Raw genomic sequence first — 19,806 nt, 5'->3', positions numbered from 1 at the left:
ACGGGGCATAAAAAATTTAACAGTGCGGGCATTTGTAACGAGCTTCTTTTATTTACTTTATTTATTTATTTATTCTTATCCAGATTATATCTTCTTGTTTATCTAGATGCTGCCTATTCATTATTATTGTAGTTACAACAAATCAAATCGTTATAAATTTTTTATTATTAGGCATGGATTATTCCGTAATCGAGAGCTTAGTCTCCGACCTGAAATACTGTTTGGAAATAGCTATAGTTAGAAGACTCAATTGGGTTCGATTTTGTATGACGCAGTGTTCCGTATTCAATACGTTGTTGAGATGCGCCTGCCTTTTCGCGGATTGCGAAATAAGCTGCATAATATTGAAACTTTTATTGGCCACCCTGGATGGTTGCTGCGGTAAAGGCCACCGAGTATCTAACGGGGCGTCAGGTTACTTAAATATTTTATATTGCAGAGTCGGAATTAGTTTAAGAGAATTATTTAATTCTTTCTTTAAAAAAGAATAAATTCCTAATTTTATATATTCTTCCTTCGAAAATATTCAACCTCAGAATCCCCTAGTTTTAGCGCTCTTATGGAAAATGATATTCAAAAATACTTGGTTGAATTCATTAAATCGAATCTGATAAATTCCACTAACATCGATAACAAGTGGCTAGCCCGTAAATTTATCATCTTCTATTACAAGTAATGATGTGTTTTGTAAATAATTACAATCAAATTAACCTATATAAGAAGATAAGAAAAACAGGAAGAAAGAAAAATATAAGCTTTATGTTAAAGGTTGGCAAGGAAGTTGGACAATAATTATAAAGTTATATATATATATATTTTATTTAAATTTCAAAATTTAACAACTATCTATCTAATAAATTCCAACATATTTATATATTTTATTAAATTGATTGTTTAACAGGTTTATGTACAAAATAATTTGATCTAACAAAAATGAATATGAAATATAATAGATAAGTTAAATGTATGAATGAATAAAATTGTAATTCATGCTATACACCTTAATATAAATCAAATAATTTTATATGTAAATCCCACATATTTAACATTTTATAAATAATTATAAACGATAATTTTAAAATTTAAATGAATTTTTTATCAGCATATTTTAAACAATTTATTTACGAACTCATTAAACATCAAATTGGATAGTTCAAGACGCTCCTCTCACGATAAATTAAAACTCATCCAAACGATGATCGTTGATTGCCTACCTGTCGTTCTCCAATCCGGCTCTAAGTCTGTCCAATTTATTGACACTCTTTCTTACCTCATCCATAAACAGCTCCCCAAGAAGCACGATACCAATAATAACGAATACTTCAAGAATATAGCTCTGTACGTCTTTCAACACATGAAGCTGCTGGTTCGAGTCATAATAAATGATCACAACGCTAGACTTTACGCCGAACTAGCTCGGTACATCAAATTGGACGATTACTATTTGCAGACTTACAACGCCTGTGTTCATTGCGCGCCCAGAGAAGCTTACGCTGTAAGTCTAATAATTGTTCTTATTGTAATTAAATTATCGTCCCTTCTTCTGAAAAGAATTTAACCAATGTATAATTTCTCTATTATTGGTTCAAAACGTTTATTTTAATAATGTAGCAATGAATTATAACCAATTATATATCATCCTATATGTTGTTTAGTTCGGCAAAATTGAATGTTATTTGGTAATAAGGTTTCAATTACTACCCTTTATACACCTCACGTTTTCCGGGATATTATTTGAAATAAGAAATTTTTTTTTATAAATTTATTTCATTTTTATCGAAATTTAAGAAAATTAAAAACTCAATAAAATAAATAATTTTATTAGTTGGATAACGCAACGCTCACGTTGGGCAAATTTTATAAATGTCATTCAATATTTTTAGGGGATAATGTTTCTTAATGAATTTATTAAGAGTTATTAGTGTGCCCTGTTGACTTATTACTAAACAGTCTAAAAAGCAAAAGAAAAAATTTGAAAAAAAACAGAAAATAATCTAAAATACAAAAAACGAGAAAATAAAATGCCACCAAATACTTAAAACAAACCAAAATAGCGTGTCCTAGTTCAAAAAAGTGTTTAGTCTAGGCTAAACAACAATTAAGTATCAAAAATAAATCGAACCATATATAATTTATTTTCGACAAATTCTGATCTTAATTGAATATATATTTCCAATTTTTTGATTAAATTTATATTTAAATCCTCTGATTTCTATTTCATTGGGTATAAGATGGAAAATACGATTTTTTTAAAAAAAGTTATAAAATTAGTAGGAAACCGCAATCATTTAAAAAATTTCCCGAGATTCGGCTCCGCTTTTAAAAATCACGGCTCTGCCAAACCGAAAGCTTGATCGGGCGTGCACATATCCGCGAAGGGCTCATTCGAGGGATTAAATGTTTCATTTTGAAAATGATAATTTCGCGAAACTCTGCCTATATAATGAGGCATTCCACCAATTCCACCTCCAAAAATAAACCTTATAACATTTATTTTTTAGAACTTTAAATTTTTTTTTGACAATATTTATTAAAGGCCCACCATTAGGCTATATAAAGAAATCTAAATGACGCTTTTAGCTCAATTATATCCAAAGATATTTAAAATTAAAGGGAGAGAATTCTGCCTAATAGCCACATTTTTACGACCTTAGGCCCTTATCTCAATCGCGGTTTGGAGTTGAAGGCTAAAATTTAATTTTTTCTTAGTTATAATATATGCAAACGTAAAATTTTTTGAAAAATCTCAGCGGGTCGGGTTAAAACTCATGATGATTTGTCATGGAATTCACCATATATGTATTTAATTTTTTTTTTAAATTTTCAGAATATCAAGCTGTCGTCCATTAAAAGAGAGTCTAAATACACATCTTTTTCGATAATTGTCAAACTGACCTCTTGCTATGTCATATCTAGCCTCAGTATCAAAATAAGCGATATCAAAAAATCGAAAATGGTAATAAATTAGTTCTTATCTTAATTTAAAACTCTCAGAGGTTTTATCTAATTTATAGTGGTTTGATTATAAAGCGCGGGTAATAAAAACGCGCTCACATATTTTACTAACATCTTTGTTTATAAGGTTAAAACGATGTCTATCTTCGTAAACAACAATCGTAATCAAAGCGTCGTTGAACTCAAAAACTCTCCCCGCTCTTCTTGGTTCTGCGTCATAAACGAAGCTACCCTTCAACCTTTGCAAACTTGGTTTTTATATAAATATATATATTTATATAAAATAGAATAAATGACAGAAAATGACCCGGATGAATTAATAAATGACCTTCAGTTAATAAAATATTTTTGCTTAAAAATATATTTAAATTTCTTTCAAATTTGTAAAGAAATACTTTTAAAAATTATTTAAAACTAACTAACTATATCTATTTCATAATCATGTAATTTTTTTTTGAAAAAAATTCACTCTTGATTCTTATGACGGGGGAAAAAAATAATATAATTTTGTTAAATGAGATTTATTGCTAATTTATTAATTTAATCAAACTAATATGCTTGCTCGTACAAAAAAAAATATAAAGGGGGGTTATTATACCCTTAATTCGACGTATTTAAAATTTCTAACTATAACATATATTTATTAATAAACAAAAGAATATTTTACGATAATTTAATATTAACAATTGCATACATTAAATACCTGCAAAATCTAAATTTTTGGTCCGAACCCGCCCGCGTTCCTGCGGTAAATTATTTAACCTAAGCCCGAACCGCGACCCGAAATTCTTTTTTAAAAAAGAAGCATTAAGGAAGAAATTTCGAGCTCAAAATATTTATTTTATTCTCTATTTTTTTTTTAAATGTTACGCATTAAATTTATATTCAGCAATAACTTCTGATAATTTAAAATTGATGTTTATCTATTTTATTTCTATTTATTACAAAATATTATACAAATATTTCTTACCTGATTATTCATTTTATAACTGCAAATATTAAATCAGGCAAAAAAGAGGTAAGAATAGGAAGGGATATGTAACATTAATATTTTTAAGCCCACTAGCCGGGGCGTGGCCTATATTTTACTGATTGTTACTGCCCTTCTAACATACATCATCGAAATAACATGATTTTCCCGTCTTTGTCTGGGGTTTCCATTTATCAGTGCAAAAAAAATATTTGATAGCTACTGCGGATATTTGCGCGCTTCGATTTAAATCAACCAATCAAGTAATGTAATATTATCGGCCATCTGATCATTTTAACGCCTGACGTTCATATCATTATCTAAAATATACCTATTACGATTACTGAATCACAAAACGATATTTGTAATAATCTCCACATATTATATTTATTGATTAATTTATGTTTGGATATTAATTTATATGACTAATTTGAATAAAAATAGCCTTAATTCTCAACATTATTAGTTACTCTTAATTTTAATAAACTTTTTTATGCTTGAAAAATATGAAATTATAGTATTTATTTTTTTAAGGGAGAATGTAGGGAGAAGGCGGTATAGGTATAATTTGTTAAAAATTTATTTTAAAATGATATTTAAACAAATTTATCAAGTGGAGTGAATTTCCTGCCCTTCCCTTTTCTACGTAACAGCTTAACTTATTCTATAAAAATGGCCAAAAAATAGTTTTATGGTGGCAACCGGTAACCATTGTGTAATACTTCTATCAGAGTTGTTGAAAATACTTTTCAACTGGATCTAGGTATCGATATATCGTTAAAACTTATCTTGATTCAGATACCAATATTCTTTATGAAAGTGTATCCCGATACACCACATTTTGTATAGATCCTTTAGCACCTCTGCCATTTGTGTTCTTTTAAAGAATATATATATTATAAATAGGTTAAAAACCGATTTTCCTTTTCCCGTGCTAGCTTGTAACGTTAAAATCCTTTACGATTCCTTTCACGAATCACCGAATCACAATGCAGCGTGAGTTTTTAAAAATCTACTTTCTAAGCTTTTCATTTTATTTCATGTTCTATAAGCACATTTTTAGAAATATATGTTTTGGGCTATGTCCAAAATCTTTTTTAAAAATTTCGCTTCTAAAATTTTAGAATTTTAATTAAAATCGTAAGTTATTTCATAAATTTTTCTAGAATTATGTTTAGACATGTTTTTATTTTTATAAATAGATTATTTATTTATTTCTATTAAAAGTTTCAAAAGTTTTATGAATTTAATTTTTTTTAAAATATTTTGGACACAGCTTTTAGAAGGAAAAATTTGATATTTTAGACGAATGTATTTTGTAATGTCGTTTAGAGACGTAATAAATCCTGGGTTTTTTCGAATTTTTTTTTAAAACTTAAATACTTTATAGCTCTCGGTTTAGAAATTTATTTTGCAAGACATATTGTCGGAATCGTATTACAGCTAATGGTGTATATATATACTTTTAAATTGCCGATTCGTTAATTAAGTGTCCATACATAGGACCCAGCTGTAGTGCCATTTTGTGACTTGCACTTTGATTAATAGCCTTTATTAATTATTGTATGAATGCACATTAGTGCATTTAATCGACGTGCAAACTACAAAATAACGTTTCAACTGACTCATATGTGTAGACACTTATGAATGCGTTTAATGAATGAATCACCAATTTAGTAGTATATATACATCATTGATTACAACACTTATAAAATATGTACCACGTGAAAAGTGTAGTTTCAAAAATTCACGGCAGAATTGTCTGAAATTCGTAGGATAGGTATTCTATACATGTTGGCGGAAAACGATTTCGACAAAAATGGGATCGGTTTTTAAAATATTTTAAACTGCGTTCCACAATTTGCTAAAAACCCCGGTCGATAAAGCATAACCCTGAATATACTGAACCACCGACATAATGCACAAAAAATATAACTAAAAACAGAAATTCTAATGGAAATGGAGGTGTAAGTTGCCCTCGGTGTAATACACTCGTCATCTCTCACACGGGAATATGCACTAATTGCGGGGAAAACGTTTTCCAGTGCAGCAAATGCAGGTTTTTATTATGAATTTTATTTTATTTAAAATTTTTTCTTGTAATTTATTTGTAATTTTGGAGCCGTAGGTTTATTTTAAAGTGAGTTTTAAGATGTGATGGATGGTGGTGCTAATATTTTTTGTTTGATGTATATAAATATCCTTATAAATAATTGAAGTGTACTAATTAAACCTTTTTTTAAAACAATTTAAATCCAAAAAAGGTCCATCAATTATGATGACAAAGATCCCTTCTTATGCATTAATTGCGGGTTTTGCAAATACGCGAAATTCGAATATTCGGTCAACTCTCATCAATGTTTTGTCACCGAACCTATAATAAACGAGGATGGATACAAAAATGTTAATAATTTTAATTTCTTTTAAAAAAATAAATTTTTATTCATGAATTAGTTCTTCGTATTCAGGCATTAGATAACAACCGAGACCTTCATAAAATGGCGTCCTAGCTGAAAAGATTATTTATGTTTTTATCCTGGTTACCCTACGACTAGAAGAACTACTTTAAAATTATTATAATAAAGTAAAATCTTGTAATAATGAACATTGAAGACAGGGTAGGTGCTCAATATAGAAAAACATTTTGGGATACACAGGGTTTAGGAAAATCTTGGGAGTTTAAAAAAAAATAAATTATAACCAAATCTAACTTGACGTCATATAAACCACAGGCTATATTTTCAAATTTTATTAAACTAGACAAGGTTATAACAGCAACTGGTTACTTTTATAACTTTTAATAACACACTAATTACATAATGCATATATTTATTATTAAAAACGGTACAACAAATCACTGGTTATATAAGATGATATCTAACTATAATGATTGTGGTCAATTGAACCCTTTTTTTTAAAAAAAAACTGATTTAAATGAATGAAGAGAATTGATTAAAAAACATAAATTGATTTAGAAGTATTCCTACGAGATGATCGTATTTCGAAAAATCAATGTATTATTTTGATCGATCGATATTGATTGATTGATTATTAACTTCATTTCTATCTATACATACATATATATTTTTAAAGATTATAACGCAGTTCGAAATCTTGACGGATAAGTACGAAAAATACCAAAAGCAAATTAAAATGCACAGGACTAATATCAGTGATATGCTGACGTTTTTGGGGGACCCCAATTATTTTCTGAACCTTAATTCTTCTATCGAGTTGTACGCTCCTCATAAGGAGGTAAAATATTAACATTTTTTAGGATTTACTATTGTAATTAAGTATTTTAGTTTATTATTTGATCCGTATTTATAAGAATGATAGCAAGAAAAGAAAAAGAGAAATATTTTTAACTAGCTGAAATCTGTTATTCTACAAAAAAAATAGCTGTCAACTAATGTCACCAAAATACCATCGCAAAATGACAAGGATCCTCAAAAGTTGATTCAAATTCTTAATAATAAGTACCACACGGAATGCAAGGTTGTGTATACGGAATCACAGAAACTCATGTTCCAAATGAACTCTCTAAAGAAGGAATTGAAGATTAGCAGGCTAATCCTCAATTCTTCATTCGATAATGGACTTAATGAAAGGTTTTTTTAAAATAAAATGTTAATTTCCTATACATCATCATCATATAATTTACTTATTACTTTTGTTCATTATTCCCTGAATTATGAATGCTCTAGCAACATTATATCCTTTATCATTTTTTTGATTAGCAAAGTTTTAGAAATCCTCAACAAATCTGAAGATTATGATGCGACGACTGATTATTGTTTGAGATGCGCCTACGCTTCGATAGAGCACATTCTCATGTTGATTCAAGCCCTTGTATTGAACGACGAAGTGAAAAGACTTCTAATCGAAACGGTATATTATCGCTTGACATCTGTTTTATAAGCTTTGATGAGTGGGCGAAAGTTATGCGTAAAATGGAGACCAAAAAATCGGGGGATTATAAAACGCATCATTGTGTTCAGCGATCATCCTGCATTGTTGCGTTTAAATCGCTTTCAATGGTAGAAGAATCTTTTAACATAGAAATTTAAATGAACCAGAAATGGTGACCGAAAAAATCTAGCTTCCGCCAAGAGGGGTTTCTTAAACTGGAGGTTCAGAGATTTTGATTGGTTGTTCTAACTGTTCTAATATCTATAGAGTACATATAAGCTATCGTTTAATGTCAAGATGAAAATCTATGGAAAATCTAAATCACTGGTTAAACAGGAACAATTTTGGTTCTATAATTTTAAAAGTTCAAAGAAAGGGATTTTATTGAGCCAATTTTCAAGGGGAAAATAAGTTGATGAAACAGAAAATCGATGTTATATTGTCGAAAAAAAAAAGAGGAATGTAAATGGAAATAATAATTTTATTCTTTATCCAAATTGCATCATATAAATAGTTATAGTATAATTATTTATTAACAGTCCGCTTAATTGCATATTGCTTAAGCTTTCATTCATAGTTAGCGCGAATTATATAAAATACGCTGTATTTCTATATTCTCCACCGCGAATTCGTACTAACTGTTAATGCAAGATAAGGTCTCACTTATAGTCAACGAGTTAAGTTCAAGCTGTGCGTTATTTACAAAATTAAGCCATTAAATAGGTATAAATTTATAAATTTGTAGTGTTATATATGATAATAACGCTATGATAAAATTTGAAAACATGTTGTAATGCAATGGTAAAAAATATGCCAAACATATAAAAAATAATAAATAAATTCATCATACAATTTTTTTAAAAAGCAGAAGATAATTTTTATTAAATATTATCGCCTTGAAGAATCAGCTTTGATTTCGAGAGCGTTAAATAACGCAACGCTTTTACATAGCGCGTTTACTATAAATTAAGCGTGACTGAAATACTTTAAAAAATATATAAATGCTCCATTTAGTTAAAATTTGCAAATGCGAAAAAATTTTCCAGCGCCGATCCCGACGCTTCGCTTTTATCCCATTTTGACGTAGTAGGCAACTTGTACATTAATTTTAATTTTTTTAAAATAAAATTATTTCTAAAAAGTAGAAAGAATGACTGAAAATTGTGGGGTCATTTCTGAGGGCAGGGGATGCAAAATAAGTTAGAAAGACAGGTCTCTAAAGATAATCTCTGTATGAAATATAATCCCCGGAACTCCGGTGACCAAAGTTATTTCTTCCCCTGAGGTGTGGCTTTTTATTAACTAGGAGGCCTCCTCCTCGAAACCAAGGTGTCGGTAATTTTAGATAGTCATAAAAATTATACACTGTGGGATGAAAATATATAGTTTTTTCTGTAGTCCAAGGGCAAAGTTGCGTTAGATTTTATGTCATAAATTATAAGGTGGTAAGACATTATAATTATCCGTTATATAAATGGTGTGTTTGTAACTGTTAGTGAAGTACTAATTATTATGAATCTAATAAAAAAAATAGCAATCCCTTTATAAAACATGATATATTATCTTGTATTTTTTTTTATATTTAAACTATAATAGGGAATCATTGATGAGCTTATCGATTACAATACCTTCCTTAACTTTGATTCCACCAGAAAAATTTTGTCCTATCTTATTATCAACAATGGGGCTTTGTTAAAATCGATTAATCAATCCATGTTCGAAAGGATACAAGTAGCATTATATATTCATGTATGGGGGCTGGAGGGGGGGGGGTGATTTGATATAATATTTTCAAAAATATTCTAACCAAAATTTATTTAATTTTAATTGATAGATTGCCTTGGGTCCTTTACTTATTTACAAGGATCGCGTCCAAAATATCAGCAGTAAAATCCTGTTATACGATTCTTGGATATACGTTAAGCACTACGCCGCTATCCTTATCAACAACATGGATTACTTGGACGATGAATGGGAAACGCGATTTAGATATGGTGAAGATATTTACAAAAACTTTTAAATGACATTAATATGCATTAAATAATGACGAATAATACAATTAGTCGAAGTGCAAACCACAAAATGGCGCTACAGCTGACTATTTTTTATATACATACACCTTTTAAATCGTCAATCTAGTAGTGAATATACATTGTTAATAATATGAGAATAATATCAGGGAATGTCGGTCACCTTTAATATTGTAATATTCTTTCTTAAAATTAAAATATTTTATAATACAAAAGTTATCCGATTATTCGCCTTCTCCGTTAAATACCTTCCCGTCACCGCCTTTGTTCACGAACAATTGACCTTACACGTTGGACGTTATTTAGTCAATCTAATTTCCTCGCTTCCCGATTCGAAATCGCTCAAAAAATCAAAAAAAAGAGTAAATTCCCCTAATAAAGCACCGATCGATAAACCCAAGAAAAATATTATCAAAAGGCCCCCTTTAAAAACGAACGCGTTGCCGCCACATTCGAACGGATTCGATTTGACAAGGTGGTTAAATCGTGACGACAATGCCGACGCAAATTACTGGGCGACTTTGGATGAGAAATCGGAACACAGATTTGATAGAATTAGTTAAAACAAATTTTTAATAATTATTTTGTATAATAATGATATTTCCGGTTATCAATTTACTTATTTTAACTTTTTTTTGAAAATATCCAGAATATTGATCGATAGTTTGAAAAAAATATATAAATTAGCCCATCCCCCTAAAAAATAAAGGTTCCTATTTTGGTAAACAAAATATATTTTAACTATTGCCCCCCCCCCTCCATTCCATGCACACAAACTTATTTTTAAGGTATCAACTCTCAAAGTTGGGTCACGAATTTACTTTTTTCACCTTACCCTAAACTAAGACAATTAGCCATTACCATCTTGAAAAATTTAAACCAAAAGATGGATTCTCCTCAAGTTTTGAATTATCTACTCAGGTAAATTTTATTGACTTCCTTTTTTTACATTTAACTGGCTAAACATTGACATAAAAGGAAGAACGGGAAAGAAAGATATAAAGGAAGAAAGAAAAAAAGAAACTATTTACTTTATTTTTTTTTAAAAAAACTTAAATTACAGCTTTTTGAATCAAGATATCATGCTATTTGCCAATTACACCGACGAGTATTTCGATTACCTATTGAAATTTTTCAAATCCCCGATTGACTCTCCCAAAGACCATTTTAAACATTTAGATTTTCAATGCCTAAAAAATTTGATTACATTAGTAAAAAGAATAATAAATATATACTCTATATTGTGATTAAAAAAGAGAATTTCTCGTATTTTTTTCTGCACTTTGAAACGTCTCAATAATTTGTTCTTTGGATAAATTAATTAAAATTAAGAAGGAAAATATAGAAACTGAGCCCACCAAAGCTTCTCACAATTTTAAAATGTTATGCACGGACTAATTAGAGTCTGATCCAACCGGACCAATCAGAGCCCTATCCATTTGTACTTGTAAACTCGGACCCAATTCAAATGTTAAATCATTTTATTATTCTTTCGCTGTTAAGATTTTTACTCTTTTGATATCGTTACCTTTTTTGCAATAATATTATTGTAAAAAAATCTTATCAGACTCAGATCTTCGGATTCAATTGATATCGGATCGGACCCTAGGTCAGATATCAGAATCGAATTATCACCGACTTCATAGTATTTCTCGAGGTGCTAGAAATTCTAAAAAGATCGAAAATCGAAACCATTGAACATATGTGTTTAAAAAATTTTAAGTTATCTGGGAGAATAGAAACTTTTTTAAATGCGGGAAATAATCAATTTGGTTTCTGTTTAGATTTTCGTTTTTTGTGCTTTTTTGAGCGATTAAATGTGGCGCCTTCGCTAAAAAAGATTTTTTTCTTTAAAAAAAATATAGATTATAAGAGAAAAACATATAGCATTCGATCGAAGCTTACATTTTGAAAAATGTCTGCATTCTATGATTGGTAAATTCAAATTATTTATACATTTTTATCAGTTATTATAATAATTATCACAAGTTCCCATTTTACTAAAAATATTTTGACTGGGAAAGAAGGAAGAAAATAAAGAAAGATATTATTTTATTTAAGTATGATTTTTTAACAATATTAAAGTTAGGACATGATAAATGTCTCTGATATTCAAAATTAAAGATGAAACACGATGTTTGACTGATGATTTTCAATTCAAACTTAAGATTCGAACAAAAATAGCTCTTATTAACTTTAACAGATGTCCACCGAGTTCTCGAATCATTCTGACAATCATTACAATTATTTTTACACTTTTAAAGAATTGTTAGAAATGTATTGCGATGATAGTAGACAAATCGAACATATCCCATTCGTTCTCAACACCTACCTAGAATTGAAAACGACAGCTGACCTAAAATCAAAATCGTTGAATTTTACCATTGACAAACTTTACAATTTACTCATTCAAGCAACCAGTTTATAGCTATTTTGCTTTTTTTTGACAAAAAGGGGGTTCAACTATTTTTTAAATATTTCATATAACTGATTTTTAAAAATTTTGACTTGAACCATCATTATTATTATGGAATTTAGGATAGGAATAACTTTATCTTTTTTTAAAAAAAATTTATTAAATTTTAGAACCTTTTTTCTTTTTTATATCTGAAATAATTATTTAAGGTAAAGACGACGGTTTAGAAAAAATCGTTCCAGCTCTAGTCAATCATTTGGCTCATGATGTCCTAGTTCCTCGAAGCGAGAGTATCGATTTTGTCAAAACTTCTATTTGCTTGGAACTTTTGGAAGAATTATTTGTTAAGCCAACGGAAACGAAGGATCACGGGAATGATCAATTTTTCTTAGTGATTGAGAAAGATGTCCACCAGGAGGATTATTTACAAGTTTTTAAAAAAATTTATTTTTTATTTTTTAAGGAATTTTGATTTCTGCTATGATTTATATTGAATTATTCATTGGTATATTAATTTTTTTATTCACATGCGCCATTTTTTTTATAAGTTGCTAAAAAAAATTTATGTTCAAAATCTTTTTCAAATTTTCTATAAATATATTTTGGACATGTTTTTATTTTTATATTTAAAAAAAGGTTATTTTTTGATTTTCGATAAAGTTTTAAATGTTAAATTTTTTGATATTTTATAAATAATAGGGAAGAATGCAAGAAAACCCTTATACTTCGACTGGGGAAGGCCTGGGCCCTTGTATGAGGGATGTTAAAAACAAAATATGCAGGGATTGTGAATTGATCGCCCTCTTGGAAGACGATAGCGGCATGGAGCTATTGGTCGATAACAAGATCATGAACCTAAATTTGTTAGTTAAAGTAATAAAACTATTATAATTTTACTATATCTATAAATATAAACTCAGCCCTAATTTTTTTAAAAAAAATTTAATCTCGGGCTTGGTCGGACCTAAAAAAATGTATAAATTTATTAGCGCTGGTCCGGGCGGACAAATAATTTTTATTTCGGGACAAAAAAATTGTTAGGAAAAAAAATTCGGACCAGGTTTGAAAATTAGGCCCAATGCAGATCACTAACCTATATATTTATAAATATAAATGTAATCAATAAAATATTCATTAAGGTTTTTTTAAATCGCAATTTTGTTATTATCGATATAATAATAAATCGATCATGAAAATATTTTCTTTTATCCGCACCCCCACCCCCAAAGGTAATTTTTTGATCTGATGTTTTAGTGTTATTGTTGCGTGTAAATATTGATATATTTTTTCTTTTTTTTATAAAGTCTCTCTCAATATCGGTAGATAAATTTTTACGATAAATTAGAACGAATCAAATAAATTAAAATGTTTTTTAAAAAAAGTAACTCCTATTAATATATGTTCATTTAATTATTCATCCAAAATTAAGGACGTATTTATCAAGGTATGGATACCGACTCATCCTTCCTCCGACACCATGCTGGTAATATACAGGGTTAGAGGACTGCTCGGAGACGCCACCGAAGAATTTATCGAAACGCTGAATGGAGAATCTTCCCAGAAAAAGAAGAATTCCTTGGATACATCATCCAATAGTACCGATGCCAAAGGTCTCAAAGAATCTAAGTCCGATATTTTGGATCATGATTTAGACGAATTGACAAAAAGGAACATTGCTATCTTGAAAAATACGAGATGTTACAAGGAACTTTTGAGGATGTAAAGATAATTTTAAAAATAAATTTTTCAAATCTTGTTTCATGATGATATTATAAAAGAAATGGAGGAAGAGAGAGAAAAAGAAAGGAATAAAGCATAATTTATTAATATTTAGATAATATGACATCATTATTAATTATTTGATTTTCATTTCTACAATTAACCCCACAAAGTCTCAAAAATATGGTTAATCCAGTCAGCCTGTCAAACACGCTCGTTCAACTTCTCAACATCGTAGCATATCTAATGAAATCCGAGATCTTTATAAATGAAGAGATTCTATCGCCTTCCTCCAGCATAGACCAAGAAAGTTCTACCATATGCGTCTTGTTAGATCTGCTAGAAAAAATTATCAACGTTTCTAGGACTACAACCCACAAAAATACGTCGAGTCTCTACTACCAGGAAACTATAGGGAAAAGTCAAGAAAAATTGCTAAGATCCTGCTTGGATATAATGGCAACCATTCTTTCCCATAATTTAAACGGAAAAGTAATAACACTATTTGAAATGATGCTTTACTAGGATGCTACATATAGGCATTCAATGAAGCTCGAGGACATCTTTTCGAAATATTATTTAAAAAATTTATAACTCTTACTTTATCATATTTTCATCATTTTTTTATAATTTTCATTAAAAAAATAGTATAACCCTTGCCCTCACATAATTCAACGTCTTTTGAAACTTTTGGAAGAGCCCGACTTAAAGCTTCCTCAATTGCAGTTAGATATTATCAAAATGTTACCTTATCTTATGACTGGTTCTACTAATCATATACAGACCGTATTGGATCATTATACCCCAGTTCTCGATTTTGAAGGGTTCACATTTTAATAAAATTATTGTTTTTTTAGAGCTTTAAAAAAAATCTTTAAAAAGAAGAAAGATTTTTATCAAATTTTACCTAAGAATGCCAAATAAATTTTTTATAAGAAAATATTTTGTAATTTGAGTGCATAAAAAAATCTTTCAAGATGAAATCACAATTTTTTTTTAAAAAAACATGGTACTCAAAAAAAAACAACTCCATAATACATTCATAGAAAAGGTATCATTGATAATAGTATATAATGATTGGATTATTTTTTAAAAAAAAGATATGACAACAATCAAACTCCACAAACGACCGTTTCTCTCGACCAATTCGTTTCCCTTCTCCGCGAATGCCACTCAGCCTTATTCAATGTTTGCCCTATGCCTATCTTTCTCTCCCAACTTTTGAATTTCTTAACCAGACTGAATGACGACTGCGTCCTAAACCGCTCCTTACAATATGTGGGGCTCAAGACCGGGTTCGGGGATTGGAAAAGCGTGGTGACCTCCAAATTTCCCTCTCTTTCCTACGTTCTTAAAATTCTCACCGGGATCTATAAGTTGATCAGTCTGTCCAATCTTGCTGCCACCGCTAAAGAAACCGATGGTAACGATTCGGAAAGGAAACGCAAAGAAGAATCGGATCCGAATCTGAAAAAGGATATCGAAGAAGCCCAGGAGACAAGTTATGATAAATCGAATGACATCGAGACCGATATAACGTCACTCTTGAAATTGTTACACAAGTTGGAACAAACGTCAACAGAGGACCATTTAGGAACGCTAGCCGAAACTCTCATGAATACGTTATTGCAGACCGACCCATCTGTCCAACAAAAAGTTTATCATGATCACCACAATATGTTCAAATATTAACTAATTCCCATTTCCAAAATTGATATATCGCTATTGTTTTAAGGAAGGTTTATCATCTTTTAATTTAGGGTTCCCTATGGCGGATTTTTTACAATAATATTTTCACTATAATGATTTCTTATATGATTCCCTTTTTTTTAAAAAAAAAGATCGAAAAAATCAGGCATCAAACTAAATTAGAGCGCAAAAAGATCGCAATGGCTAAAAGGGAAAAAAGATTGGAGGCGCTTGGAATGAAAGTAAATGTTTAATTTGCCTAATACAAAAACGATGATATTTTTTTAAATTAATAATGCTTATAATTAGACGAATGTTAAAGGACAAGTTTTAGCCTCGGACGCTACAAACCCCTTGACGTCTCACCTAGATAATCTGACCAACGAATCTGGACTCATTTGCTGTATTTGCTTCGAAGGATATCGATTTCAACCTAAAAAGGTTTCCGCTATATAATTAAATGTGATGGAGCAAAAATTGAATAGTTATATTTACTGCGGAAATCATAAAAATTTTTGATTTTTTTTCTTAATTATATATTTAGATTTACTAACTCTTGGAAATTAATTTTTAATTAACCAGAAGAATATGATTATTACATTTATTTATTTTATTAGATGCTGGCTATATACACACTGATACGCAAAATTGAATTGATCAATTTATCCCAAAGCGTGAAAAAAGCGGGTCACGTTACTTTTTCAAACTTTAACATTGTCCACATCGATTGCCACAACGATTCCTTAAAGTAACATCTTTCTTTCTGTTTTTTCCGAATTTAATATATAGAGTTGTTTAAAGTTTCAGTTTTTTTCCTTTCTTTTTTAAAATATTTATGGAGGAATATGCTTTCAATTTATATATTTTATAATCTTTTTATTGGTTAATATTTATATTGCTTAATTATCGTCTTAGTAACCCTGGTGGATAATATTATAATTATTTATTTCATTGGTTATTCTTAATAATACGTTTAATGATTAATTTGTATAAATTAATTTTCTTATTTTATACGCTATTCTTATTTTGAAGCATTTAATATATATATATATATATATATATATATAATTATATTTTAAAAACAAAAATAACCTCGTAAAATAAATAACTATTTTAAAAAGTAAAAACGTACACTCCTACTTATATTTTTTTTCATAAAATTTTGTTTAGACAAACCAAATCTCGCAATGAATGGGACGGTGCCACTCTCATAAATTCTAACATAGCGTGCAACAGTTTATTACCCCTCTGGGGTATCAATATTACGGAAACGGCCTTCGTTCAATCACTGACAAAGTTTTTATCGTTCATTTTTTTTAAAATAAATATAAAAGTGATATCAATATTTAAGTTATAAACGTTTATAATAAGATTTTCTTAGAGGAAGACATTATAATAAAAAAACATGGATTTTTATAGTACTGCAACTAATGAGAGAACATTCTCTTCTATTGAAATCAAATTATGATAAAAAGCAGGAAAAATAGTAAAGTATAAAAGAGCACTTTTTTAAAAGTTGGTTACTAAGAGGTTGTATTAGTATCAGCGGTTACTTTCTATTTTAACCAATGCTATTGCTCAATTTATAGAAATGAATATCGCCTAAAAAGATGGTATCATTGTATATCTGGGTTGGTTTAGTTATGTTAAGGTTTAATAGAGTATATTAATGCTGAATCGCGGATTAGTTATTCTCATTACAAAAAATTCGTACAGATTTTTTAAGTGTATCAGGGATGTGGCATCTCTAAAGGATATAACTCACGAAACCGTGGCTTACAATATCAAAACACTCATTTCGCGGCTGGCCGAAGAGAAATATTTTACTGACGATATAGCCGTAGGTACCAAGGAGAGCAATATCAAACTTTTGCCTTATCTTATGAACATAGCACTCTATTTGACCATTCAGTAAGTATTATATCTAATTTCTTTCTTAATTTTTTTTTGTTGTTTTTGTTTTGTAAGCAACCATTATTTAATGTGATTTAAAACTGATTGATATTCAACGTTTAACTTAATTATTCTAAAAAATCAGTTAATGATCTCTTAATAACCTTAGGGCTGATAAAATAAATGGTCCCCGTATGTTACCTTATCTCTCCCTTTTTTTAAATAGACATAAAACTCACCAAAACATGGAAAGCAACCTAAACAGTTTCATAAAAGTTTACCAGAATCTGCCTTTGAGTGAAGCGCTGTCCAAATTGTCTAATAGTACACACGACGATGCCTATTTTTATAGCGTCATATCGCTCTTAGCCACGGATTCTGAATGGTGGTACCTTAATGGACTTGCAATGCTCAAAAATAGTATTCTCCTGGAATATCTGAAAAATTTTAACAATGAAAATATTCTTCGTGAACCCATGATATTAGAAACTAGGTTTTAATTTATTTTTTGTTTCAAATGGCAAATATCCAGTTTTTGGAAAACAAATATTTAAAAAAATATAATCGATACTTTTTTTTAAAAAGGATAATTAATGATAGCTTATTAAATTAATTTTTTATTTACTCTAAATACTATATCAAACGAACTAGTGAAGGTCAAGAGATCGAAAAATATTTTCGTTTTTACCTAATTTATTTCTTATTTATTGGAACTATAAGTAAATTGCTTCTTTGAAAAACTTATGGTTTTCATATTGCAAAATAAAAATGAACTAAAAATTCACAAAAACTATAAAAAAAGATAACAAAAAATAAAATAAACAAAAAAATTAGGTAAAAAAATAATATTAATTGAATAATGATGCAAACTTAAATATTAATAAAAGACCTGTCTGGACTGTGGTTCTCAAAAAATATCTGCCCATCTATCGGTCCGATCCAGGTCTAAGACCCATAGGACCGGACCCCACTTTATAAGATGGTTAACTATTTTATTGTAAATCCTATAATATTTTCTATCGCATTCATTTATTATTTAGCTTTTCGGAGTTCTTGATGACATATTCAAATTACAAGACACCTTTGTTGTTTTACATGATATGTAGCGGCATCTATCAGTTGGTATTTAAGGTATAATATGCTTGAAAAAATTTTTTAAGCTTAAATATCCTAATTTATAGGACGTAAACATGGGCGATAAAGATTCAAATGTTTCATGGCCACAAAAATTGAGCAATTATATTCGCTTAAACGACGAACTGATTTTGAAAGGTTGCCAAGAAATGCTTAAGCGTTTCGATATCTGGATAACTTCTGAATCCGTCGAAGAACTTTTCATCAAAAACGGTAAAAAAAAAGCATTAATATTAGAAAGAAAGAATTGGGATATTAATTATTAATCTATTTTCAATTATTATTATAGATATGACTGTTAATGTAGAGGGCGTGAAAGAAATTTTCGATATACTCAAAGCGGGATGTACCAAAAATCAGCATAATATATGATATTATAACATTAATATATACGTATTTTTTTTTAAAAAAAATAAATGTATATAATTTGATTTTTAATATTATAATATTATAATATTCTATATTTTTTTCTTTTATTTTTGGGTTTTTATAATGAATTCGTTGCTTTTCTCGTATTTACTTAGCTTATGTTATAACATTTTTTTAAAAAAAATATATATTACTAAATGTCGCATATTATTTATTTTTTGATTATAATAAAGCCAAGGTAGGTTAAAAAAATTATTTTTTTAATATTGATACTATACTTATTCATTGCGATTTGTGATTATTAATAATTTTATATAAGAAACGCGTTAAATCGGGGAATATTTTGCACCAACTTGTGCACCCAAAATCATCCTAATAAAAGCGAAGGAATAAGTATTTTAATCATTTCTAGAAAATGTTTGAACAATTTAAAGCTTATCTTTTAAATTGAATAATTTGCTCATTTGTCGGATATCATATATCTGTCAATTATTTACTTGTATAGTGTGTATTCATTGAAATTGTCACATCTAGATTAGATTACACACCTGAAATGGTGATTCCATTATTAACAAGAAACATAACCCTAGAAACTTAAATATTTTAACTTATAATCATTATTTGATTCTTTCCAGAAAGAAAAAAAATATGAGTACAAGGTTTTAAACCATAATGAATACAAATTCAAGCAAGTTCAGAAAAAAGAAAAGGTTCAGGTT

General features: G+C 28.9%; 1 protein-coding gene across 1 annotated transcript in view; it reads left to right on the top strand.

Moving 5' to 3' along the window:
• LOC135931675 (E3 ubiquitin-protein ligase UBR4-like) overlaps positions 1–19,160 on the top strand; it is a 79,082-nt gene extending 59,922 nt beyond the window's left edge. Inside the window, exons 58-90 of the mRNA XM_065468941.1 lie at positions 172–414; positions 537–672; positions 1,153–1,495; positions 2,828–2,956; positions 3,083–3,207; positions 4,832–4,921; positions 5,871–5,984; positions 6,190–6,328; positions 7,019–7,180; positions 7,328–7,536; positions 7,666–7,816; positions 9,434–9,568; positions 9,672–9,831; positions 10,084–10,425; positions 10,656–10,788; positions 10,931–11,078; positions 11,733–11,802; positions 12,132–12,287; positions 12,493–12,713; positions 12,983–13,156; positions 13,713–14,002; positions 14,176–14,494; positions 14,651–14,826; positions 15,103–15,658; positions 15,844–15,933; positions 16,001–16,132; positions 16,309–16,439; positions 16,862–16,987; positions 17,408–17,602; positions 17,811–18,077; positions 18,625–18,715; positions 18,766–18,931; positions 19,008–19,160. Of these exons, the coding sequence (XP_065325013.1) occupies positions 172–414; positions 537–672; positions 1,153–1,495; positions 2,828–2,956; positions 3,083–3,207; positions 4,832–4,921; positions 5,871–5,984; positions 6,190–6,328; positions 7,019–7,180; positions 7,328–7,536; positions 7,666–7,816; positions 9,434–9,568; positions 9,672–9,831; positions 10,084–10,425; positions 10,656–10,788; positions 10,931–11,078; positions 11,733–11,802; positions 12,132–12,287; positions 12,493–12,713; positions 12,983–13,156; positions 13,713–14,002; positions 14,176–14,494; positions 14,651–14,826; positions 15,103–15,658; positions 15,844–15,933; positions 16,001–16,132; positions 16,309–16,439; positions 16,862–16,987; positions 17,408–17,602; positions 17,811–18,077; positions 18,625–18,715; positions 18,766–18,931; positions 19,008–19,090 (6,002 nt within the window). The 3' untranslated portion in view covers positions 19,091–19,160. The remainder of the gene's footprint in view (positions 1–171; positions 415–536; positions 673–1,152; positions 1,496–2,827; positions 2,957–3,082; positions 3,208–4,831; positions 4,922–5,870; positions 5,985–6,189; positions 6,329–7,018; positions 7,181–7,327; positions 7,537–7,665; positions 7,817–9,433; positions 9,569–9,671; positions 9,832–10,083; positions 10,426–10,655; positions 10,789–10,930; positions 11,079–11,732; positions 11,803–12,131; positions 12,288–12,492; positions 12,714–12,982; positions 13,157–13,712; positions 14,003–14,175; positions 14,495–14,650; positions 14,827–15,102; positions 15,659–15,843; positions 15,934–16,000; positions 16,133–16,308; positions 16,440–16,861; positions 16,988–17,407; positions 17,603–17,810; positions 18,078–18,624; positions 18,716–18,765; positions 18,932–19,007) is intronic.
• The last annotated feature ends 646 nt before the right edge of the window (positions 19,161–19,806 follow it).

Source organism: Gordionus sp. m RMFG-2023, chromosome 1, assembly GCF_954871325.1.
Source record: "Gordionus sp. m RMFG-2023 chromosome 1, tfGorSpeb1-WG-v2, whole genome shotgun sequence".
NCBI lineage: Eukaryota > Metazoa > Nematomorpha > Gordioida > Chordodea > Parachordodidae > Gordionus > Gordionus sp. m RMFG-2023.
The sequence above is the reverse complement of the archived record's forward strand: the minus strand, read 5'-3'. Positions and strand labels throughout refer to the sequence as shown.